The sequence below is a fragment of the Gobio gobio genome (assembly GCF_949357685.1).
Source record: "Gobio gobio genome assembly, chromosome: 9".
NCBI lineage: Eukaryota > Metazoa > Chordata > Actinopteri > Cypriniformes > Gobionidae > Gobio > Gobio gobio.
The window spans coordinates 2404254-2414817 of NC_137115.1; the positions used below are offsets into that span (position 1 = coordinate 2404254).

Consider the following 10564-nt stretch of genomic DNA (forward strand, 5'->3'; position numbering starts at 1 on the left):
ATTCAGATGTCTTTAATGTGAGCTCACCAAGGCTGCATTAGTTTGATCAAAAATACATTATCGACGGTTGTGCTGCTTCATATTTTTGTGGAAACCGTGATACATTGATTTCTTTGATGAATAGAAAGTTAAAAAGAAATAGAAATCTTTACGTTGAATCATTTTAAATGTCTTCACTGTCACTTTTGATTAATTCAATGCATCCGTGCTGAATAGAATAGTTTTAATAAAGAATATTTTGTATTCCCAAAACATTTTTAAGAATGTTTTAAACATCTTTCTAAAGAGAAACACTATCCTTCTCCTCTTAAGGACAAAATAAGATGTTCTTAAGAAACGAATTTTTGGAACCGAGGAGCATTTTACAAACTTTATCTTGTTAGGGTGGTTTTCGTGGCCCTAGATCAGAATGTACTTTAATTATATTGAACAAAAAAAAAATCTTAAGGCCAGTGTGACAGAAGCCAGTTAGTAGTTGCTGTGTGAGTAAACCTCACTCCTCTGATCCCAAGAGACGCTCTAGCGACTGACACTAGGGGTTGCAGCCTTTAGCCTCCTGTTAGAGCGTCCGACTCTCATTCCGGACGACCCGGGTTCGAGTCCCACTTGGAGCGGGCGATTTGAACAGGAGGAGTTACATCTGTGCACACCGGGACGATTATCACGAGTGAACGCGCACATTCAGTAGATGCCGCTTCCGGTACACAAGGTGGCGCTGCGGCACTTTACGCTTCTGACACTCGCTTGTCACGCAGAAGAAGAAGAGAGACAGTATTTAGCTGCTTGCCAAAACCATTCACACACTTTTGCTAACTGGCTAGCAGCATTAGCAGCTCATCTTCTTCTTTATCTACTTCCTCTTTGTCGTATCAATGTGTGCTCGGCAAGAGTGTTTTGTGCTTGAGCGCCACCAAGTGGTGTTTTCCCGTAACTTCAGCAGCTCCAGGCACGTCAACTAAAGCGCCGGTTTCATTGGTCGGCCAGTTTTTAGCGCACCGCGTCAACAAAAACAAAACAACCCAAGGCGTTTGGTTTTTTTTTTTACGCCTTTTTCCAGCCATTTGTTTAGTCACGAGGCGTTAAACATCGGCAATAAACGGCCGTTGTGAACAGGCCTTTACTCACCCCAAAACATTTCCATGTATGACGGTTTCAACAATATTAAAAAATATCCAACTTTGCCATCACAGGAATACATTACACTTTAATATATCTAATTAAAGCACTTTAAAATGGTAATAATATTTCACAATATTACTGTTTCTGCTGTATTTCTGATCAAATAAATGCAGCCTTGGGGAGCAGAAGAGACTAAAGCAACGTTGAAAAATCAGTCGTGTAGTTTTGAAACTTTCCGCATGAACACTTCTAAGAGCTGGATATTAATAAACCTTAAGGGGAATCACACTCAAAGGAATCTTTGATGATGTATGAAGGGACGAGAGCGCTTCCTGATGTGCAATAGTCATAAAATGACCTTAGCAAGTCTTGGAATTTTCCCATATATAATTTATTTAGTAATTCATTTGTTTTTTTTTTAATCTATTATCTATGTATTTAATATTAAATAGTATATAGTCCTTTGTAATCCTGTCTCAGTTCTTGTTTCTTATATGCAAAGTTGGCTGTTCTCTCAGAGGTCCTTGCTTTTCTGTTTGGCGGGGACGTATGGCAGTACAGTCTGAGTGCTCTTATCCGAAACCGTTTGTGTGCTGCTGTTCCGTAACAGTTTTTTCCGGCAGCCCGGGTTGAGAAGACCTTTCCTGGGTAGCGTGTGAGAGCCCATCATGGACACCTTGACGGGCGAAGGGCCCGCGGAGGCCGTTTCCCGACAGTTGTAGAGTCCCAGTGGGTGATCTGAGGAGGACAGTGGGGGGACTGGGGAGCAAGCCAGCGGACTGGGCTCGCTATCCGTGTCCGGCGTCCCGCAGTCGCCTTTATCGTCCTCCTCCTCGCCCTCCTCCTCGTCTTCATCATCGTCGCAGCACAGGGCGTGGTAGAGGATCTTGTCGCTGAAGCGGACCCGCTCTCTGGTCCCGGATGTTCGGGAGGTTCTCTGGCTGTGCGTGGAGCTGGACGCCTCTTCGCTGGAGGAGTCCGGCGTGATGATTAAAGGTCCGTTCGGGATGGAGATCCCCCCGTTCATCTGCGAGTACACGCTGGCGGTTGTGGGCATTGGCACGGATGATGACGGGCACTCGTCCGCCTCCTCCCTGTGTGCTTTCCGGTTGGACGCCTCCAAGAAGTTGCAGAAGTCCCAGCTGTCCGAGAGCATGTCCTGGCCGAGGAAGTCCAATCTGAAGGCCTCGCCCAGGCCTCGCTCGCTGCTCGAGGTGCTGCTCGCCGTCGCCACGGTCCAGTCGTCCGGCTCCAGGTCGAAGTCAAAATCAGATGTGAGTTTGTCGATCTGACCCACCACCTGCGGGAGAGAGAGAGAGAGAGAGAGAGAGAGAGAGATGAAATAATGGGTTTGCGTTCCTTGATCATCAAAGATGCCTTAGCGTCACCTCGAAGGTCAGTCTAATTTAACTTTGGTCAACTTCAGCTCTGCTTCCAAAGCGCTGAAGTCACCCTCGGATCATAATTCATTTTATTAAACTGTTTGAACAAAAATGGAATTGAGTTGACTTGCAGGGCCCTCGTTGTCCAACACAATTTTCGATGGAAGTGTCAGTATATGAAATTAATTTTCACAATTATTGTGGGATTCCAAGCATGGGGTTTTATGACATGCCCAGTAATATATTAAAAGTTAGATCTCATCTACATAAATAAAATCTATCCATATTTCTATCTATCTATCTATCTATCTATCTATCTATCTATCTATCTATCTATCTATCTATCTATCTATCTATCTATCTATCTATCTATCTATCTATCTATCTATCTATCTATCTATCTATCTATCTATCTATCTATCTATCTATCTATCTATCTATCTATCTATCTATCTATCTATCTATCTATCTATCTATCTATCTATCTCATACATCCATCCACCCATCCATCCATCCATCCATCCATCCATCCATCCATCCATCCATCCATCCATCCATCCATCCATCCATCCATCCATCCATCCAGATGTTTAAATTGTGTCCAGTTTCAGGCCCTGAGATAAAAAATTTGCTGATACTGACAAAAAAAATAATTATTTTTACGTCATGGCAGATTACCAATAAATGGTATTAAAACTTGTTTTATCTCTACCAAAGTTTGAATAGAACATAAATAAATAAATACATACATACATGCATACATAAATAAACATACATAAATACATACATACATACATACATACATAAATAAATACAAGTGGGTTAGATGCAGAGAATGAAAAAAAAAGATATTAATTTTGAGATTTGCAAAAGATTAAAATATTATGAAGTTATTAACTTTAGGTAACTTTGTACAAAACATATGCAAAGAAAAATGATAAACTCAGTAATATCGGTCCACATGGTGCTCTTGTGAATGCTAAACTCTGTGGATTTAAAGAGAAAAAAAACATCCCATTTTCCTAAATAAAGTGTACAGTGTTGTTCTTCTCAGCCGTTCGTCTAGTTAACATCTGAGCTAAGGCTATGTTTGTGTCCTTGAGAATCTCGGTGCTATGTTCTCCAGACTCGTGTAACACGGTTTCTTGGTTTAGGTGTGTTTGTCCTGTCACTTTGTGGCATAAACACAGAAGGATCAGATGAAAAGTCCCTGCTGGCATGAGGGATTAAAAATCTAATTCATTTATCCGGCACAATGACTCCAAAGGAGCAATTAGGAGCTCTAAATCCCTGATTACACCGCAGTGAAAGCCAGAGGAGGGCCTGTGTTTCCGTGATCCGCTCACTGATTTAACAGATGAGTTGCCTGAGACTCTTTCTCATCTCTATCTGTAATCACCGACTGAACGGGTGATACTATATTTAAGCATGTGCTGCAAAAGCCGGTCGTTGAGTTTGCTCAGTCGCTTATGGAATATGACTGCTTGACTTCATGTAATTGCCTCGCTTACTGTGTTGTTTGCGTTGCATATGTTTTATGTCAGATGGAGTTAATCTATGACAGGACCTCCCATTGTTTGAAGATGTTTTCCCACCCACATCGGGGAAGAGTGGCGCTATATCATCAAACAGCTGGAGGTTGAGAAACATGATGTCCTGCGGGAATGAAAGCCCTCTTTAGGGAGAGATGTCAAGTGTACTAGGCCAATCAAACGATGCATTAGCTCAGGAATAACTCATAGGTAAAGGGCAATTGGATCGGATTGAGTGACAGGTCATTAATAATGTTCTGGTTGTCCTAGCCTGTCCGAGTAAATCACAGAACTACAAATACCGCAAAGGAAGTTTATATAAAGCCACAGCTGTTTTCAACAATCAGCATATTAGAATGATTTCAGACTGCTGTGCTTCTCATAATCTCTGGTTGGTAATAATGGTGTCATTTCCCGAGCATCGGACTCTTATGCTATGGCGTCTCCGGATGAAGGGTGGGAAGCTTAATAACACATGCCGAGGTGCTGAGGATGGGAGATGAATTGCTGGCCCAAGGGCGGATGAGATAGCTTTGTTTACTTGATTACTCGTCCCGCAAAAGCAGGATTTAATTCAATCAATGTTTTCCGGATAGTCTGGCACCGTTAGACACATTTCACAAAGCCCTGTCATCCGAGAGAGGAGCGTAATTTTATCAATATTAGGTCCGTTATGACTCATGCCATTTTTGATATTAATTGGAACTGCAGCACATCCTCACAGGAACAAGTGCACTGTCAGTAAAAGTTATTTCCATTTCCAACTGAAAGGTGAAGTGTGTCATTTCTGAACCACTAGAGGCACCAGACATACGCTCTTAAAATATAAACTTTCCAAAAGAGTTTTTTTTTTTTTTTTTGCAGTGATGCCATTTTTGGTACCTTTTAATGAACAGTTCTTAACGGATTAGTTCACTTCAAAATGAAAATTTCCTCACCCCCATCTCATCCAAGATGTTCATGTCTTTCTTTCTTCAGTCAAAAAGAGGAAAACATTCCAGGATTTTCTCCACATAATGGACTTCAATGGGAACCAACGGTTGAAGGTCCAAATCACTGCAGTTTCAGAGGAAGGGCTTCAGAGGCTCTGACCGATCCCAGACGAGGAATAGAGTCTGATCTAGACAAACCATCGCCACATTTACAACAAAAATAAACATTTATATACTTTTAACCTAAATTTGTCATCTTGCGCTGCTCTGCGGAGCGACAATGCCAGTGTTTACAAAGCGCTCGTGCGAAGACTAATACAAACATCCTTTTAGCAAAAAAACACTCCAACTTCAAAATCGTCCGACATCGTTGTTTAACCTTTTTTTGCTAAAGGATGTTTGTATTAGTCTTCGCACGAGAGCTTTGTAAACACACATTGCTATGTCTAGCGTGACCTTTCCGACGTGATTACACAATCATTGCCCGTCGCAGAGCAGCGCAAGATGAGCAAGTTAGGTTAAAAAGTATATACTAGGGATGCCACAATTCTCAATATAATATTGAAGTGTTCGGTACGGCATTCACGGTTCAATACGCGCTTGTTCGGTTTTGCATTTAATTAATAATTTTTCTACAAAATCTATCATTTGCCTCCATCCCAATACTGAACAACGCGACATACATTCACATCACAGGTTAGTGGTGGAGTTATACTCACGGAACACTAGAGTTATTCACAATCACCAAAGTTCATTATTTGCATGTGTTTTATAGCCTTGCCGGTTTCATTCGCGTGTGCGGTTTTAACATGCGCTTTTCCGAGCGCGCACTAAACGCCTGTCAAACACGTGAGTACTGGACTAAATAGTCGTCTTACTGCGCTAATACTGTCAAATACACACAAGGTTAACATAAACACAGTCGGTTATGTCTAAAGTGAATTAGATGTATATTAGATGCACGCAGGTCTTTAATTGACAGCGGCGCAGCCTATAGTGAACACGCGGTCCTTAAAGGGACAGTTCACCTCTAAAATGATGTCATCATTTACTCACGCTAATATTGTTCCAAACCTGTATTCATTTCTCGATGACAGAATTTAAATTTTTGAGTGAAATATCCCTTTAATGTTAATACAACAACAAAAGACAAAGAGAAAATCACTCACTGCTCTTGACTGAAAAACTAATACAGTAGCTTTAATAAGAATCAATGTATATTTTATAGTGAAGTCTATGTAGTGTTTTATTTGTACATTTATTCATTCAGTTTCATACTTTAATGCTGCTGTACAGCTCTGAGCTGCCAGTGTAAATCTTTATATATATTTATTTTATATCAATACACTAGGAATACAAGGTTTTTTTAAAGTAAAGTTTTAAGTTTAAGGTAGGTTTTTCAATTCTTTTAAGTAAAATAAAGAAAGAGTATTGCAATAAAAAATAGTCTTTATTCTCCTTAACCTCTTGCTGTTCCTGTCGCCTAAGAATAGAATAACAAAAAATGTATGTGACAAGCATCAGAACCGAACCAAACCAAACCGAAAACCGTGGCTAAAAACCGAGGTGTGTATTGAACCGTGGACTAACTGTAGTGTTGCATCCCTAGTATATACATTTTTATTTTATTTTAGTAAATGTGGCGATGGTTTGTCTAGATCTGACCATATTCCTCGTCTGGGATTGGTCAGAGCCTCTGAAGCCCTTCCTCTGAAACTGCAGTGATTTGGATCTTCAAGCGTTGGTTCCCATTGAAGTCCATCATGTGGAGAAAAATCCTGTAATGTTTTCCTCAAAAAACTGAATTTCTTTTTCGACTGAAGAAAGAAAGACATGAACATCTTGGATGAGATGGGGGCGAGTAAAATATCAGGACATTTTCATTTTGAAGTTAACTCATCATTTAAACAGGACCTGCTTTTTTCACGTTTATTTCTTAAGTGTGTGATGTTGCTGTTTGAGCATGAAGAAAAGCTCTGAGTTCTTCTCTCTATCAGTGTCAGTGTTTCTGAACTCCTGAAACGCCTCCATCTTGAGTTTCTTCAGGAACCAGCACGTCACAATATTCCTCATCATAATAATTCATACGCAGAATAAAGGGCCGGGCCTGGTTGAGTTAGTTAGTCGTGTGTTGAATGGTTATGGTAAGGGGCGGGGCATTTTCCAAACACCAATCACAACACACTGCTCCAGCCGACCAATCAGAGCACAGTGTGCTTTTCAGAGGGAGGGGCTTCATAGAGACAGAGCGTTACTGACAGACTGAGAAGAGAGGAGCCGCAACACTGGAGGATATGAGGAGATAATCAACACTACAGCAGGAAAACCTGCTCTAGGAGAGCCAGAAACACAATCAAGACTTTGAGAATCTGAAAACCCTTTTCTCACTATAAATAACCTTTTGTGCACTAGAACAATTCCATAGATGACAATAAAGAAAATCTTTGTTGTTAAGAGTATATATGCAAACATAAAAAGGTTTTCTGAACACTCCCCGTCTGCTATTGGTCATCAAACTGTGCTTTTTATGACAACTTCTAAATTACAGGTTTAAAAAATGGTATGTAATCGAGCCAAGTCCTTGTATAGATCAGACCCAAGCAGCACAAGCTCAAAGGTCAGATCTGGTGAAAAACAAATCCATGCTGGGCAATGCACAGTTTATTTTGGTAGTTGGCACTTGAAATGTACATGGAATTTTTTCGGTGGCTTATATTTAGGGATGCACCGATTGTTCGGCAACCGAAATTATTCGGCCGAAAACAGCAAATAATACAGAATAAGTGAAAAGACAAATACATTTTTACGAACAATGACGCTTTTGATGACGTGATCAAATATAGCAACCAGCGCGTGTGAGAGAGGCGCGCACGCTTCTAAATGCAGCAAACATGTCGAGTGTGGAAGCTTTAAAGTGTCCGAGATAGATGCAAAAATGGCCGTTAAGCACCCTTAAATGCAAGAGCACCCTCAGGTGATACTGTAATAATATATTGGCAAACGCTCTAGTGCATATTTGTCGTATTCGTTTACAACGTGTTTTTGCAGTGGTGACAGGCTCACAAAACCTCTCATGAACAAACAAACAGTGTAGACACGAATCGACGTAAGATATTTATTGTGCATTGTTAGCAGCTTCATTGAACTTTGTACTTTGAGATTGCGATGAACTGACATAGCAACAGCGTTTAGTGATGGTAAATGGAGCGGTCTTGGTTCGCTGTCGAGTCTACAGTCTATATAATCCATTGAATACAAAATAAATGCAAAAAAGCGTTCGGTATTCGGCTTTGGCCAAGAATTTTCATTTCGGTGCATCCCTACAAATATTTGATTTATGCACAAAATCTATTCAGACACCTTCAACATTTCCTCACATTATCAGTTTATTCGCTATAGTTCTGAAAATGGTAATAAAATATGAGCAGAACTCAGAGTTAAACTGAACAAGCTCATCTTGATAATGTCAGATCACTTTGATGGAAAGGGATGTAATGATCACAATCAACCAATCAGCTGTTAGATTTAACAACACAATTAGACAATACCAGTTTAGCTCAACCAATGACCAATCAATGCTTCATTTAGTTCAGTCTGTGGGGTCAAAGGTCACATTAGCAATTAAAGACAAAACACTTCAGCAAAACATGCTCAGCTCAAAGTGTCTGAATCATTTTGGTGACTGTGTGAAAGGATTAGTTCACTTTTAAATAAACTTTTGCTGATCATTTACTCACCCCCATGTCATTCAAGATGTCCATGTCTTTCTTTCTGCAGTCGAAAAGAAATTAAGGTTTTGGATGAAAACAGTCCAGGGGTTTCCTCCATATAATGAACTTCAATGGGCTCCAAACGGTTCAAGGTCCAAATGACAGTTTCAGTGCAGCTTTAAACGACACCAGATGATGAATAAGGGTCTGATCTAGCCAAACCATCAGTTTCTGAGAGAAACCCAGCAGTATTTATGCTATTATTTTACCTCTTATCAGACGAACGTGATCATCTCTGAGCTCCGCCATAACTTCCGGCAAGTAAGGTCAAATTAGATCGTGGTCATAGATATATCGATAGTAGATGCCTCATTCTACTGATCCGTGTAGTCGCTAATCAGGCATCTACATATACATCTATGACCACGCTCTAATTTGACCTTACTTGCCGGAAGTTATGGCTGAGCTCAGAGACGATCGTGTTAGTCTGTTAAAGGGTTAGTTCACCCAAAAAATGAAAATTGTGTCATTAATGACTGAGCCTCATGTCGTTGGACACCCGTCAGACCTCCGTTCATCTTCAGACACAAATGAAGATATTTTAGTGTAAATCTGATGGCTCTGAAAGGCCTCCATTGGCTCAATGCACGGTTCACTCTCAAGACCCTTAAAAGACACTAAAGACGTCGTTACAAAGTCCATCTCACTACAGTGGTTCTAAAATAACTTTATGAATCGGCGTCAATAGATTTTGTGTGCAAAAAAACCCTAAATAACGACTTATATAGTGATGACGATTTCAAAACACGGCCTCATGAAGCTTCGAAGCGTTATGAATCAGTGAGTCGATTCAGCGGTTTCAATGGCCAAATTACAGCAGTTTGACGGTTTGACACGCGATCCGAATCATGAATCGACTCACTGATTCATAACGTTTCGAAGCTTCATGATGCTGTGTTTTGAAATCGTCATCACTATGTAAGTCGTTATTTAGGTTTTTTTTGCGCACAAAAACTATTCTCGTCACTTCATAAAGTTATTGTAGAGCCGCTGTAGTGAGATGGACTTTGTATCGACGTCTTTAGTGTCTTTTAAGGGTCTTGAGAGTGTAAAGTGCCATTGTGCCAATGGAGGCCTTTCAGAGCCATCAGATTTCAACTAAAATATCTTCATTTGTGTCTGAAGATGAACGGAGGTCTGACGGGTGTCAAACGACATGAGGGTAGGTCATTAATGACAGAATTTTCATTTTTGGGAGAACTAACCCTTTAAGAGGTAAAATAATAGCATAAATACTGCTGGGTTTCTCTCAGAAACTGATGGTTTGGCTAGATCAGACCCTTATTCGTCACCTGGTGTCGTTTAAAGCTGCACTGAAACTGTCATTTGGACCTTGACCCATTTGGAGCCCATTGAAGTCCATTATATGGAGAAAAACCCTGGACTGTTTTCATCCAAAACCTTAATTTCTTTTCGACTGCAGAAAGAAAGACATGGACATCTTGAATGACATAGGGGTGAGGAAATGATCAGCAAAAGTTTATTTAAAAGTGAACTAATCATTGAAGAGTTTTTGGGTATAATATGTCACAGTTGACTTTATTTTGCTCTCCTCACATCATAAATGAACTAAAGTGTCCTAACATTAAATCTGTGTCTGGATCATTTTTGGTTTGACTGTATGTGTCCCGTTTTAATCCACATCCATTGTCGGGCCGGATGTCTATCTATATTTAACACAGGCAGGAGAGAGTATTTTAACACCGCACAAACTACACCAAGTACAACACAAACTGCTAACAGAAACAGAAAACTGCTAATTTTGCTGATAATGTCCGTTGTGCGGCGTAATCACCGAAGCAGCCGCCTCCATTCCCGCGGCTCGCTCT

At 40.5% G+C, this 10564-nt stretch overlaps 1 protein-coding gene across 3 annotated transcripts in view; it reads right to left on the reverse strand.

The window, feature by feature from the left end:
• Nucleotides 1-1491: 1491 nt before the first annotated feature.
• The window catches only part of insyn1 (inhibitory synaptic factor 1), a 122309-nt gene continuing 113236 nt past the window's right edge, over nucleotides 1492-10564 (reverse strand). Inside the window, exon 4 of one of the 3 annotated variants that reach the window (XM_079824658.1) lies at nucleotides 1492-2419. In XM_079824658.1, coding sequence (XP_079680784.1) covers nucleotides 1634-2419 — 786 coding nt within the window. In that variant the 3' untranslated portion in view covers nucleotides 1492-1633. The remainder of the gene's footprint in view (nucleotides 2420-10564) is intronic. The other 2 variants (XM_079824659.1, XM_079824660.1) reach the window with 2 other exon arrangements.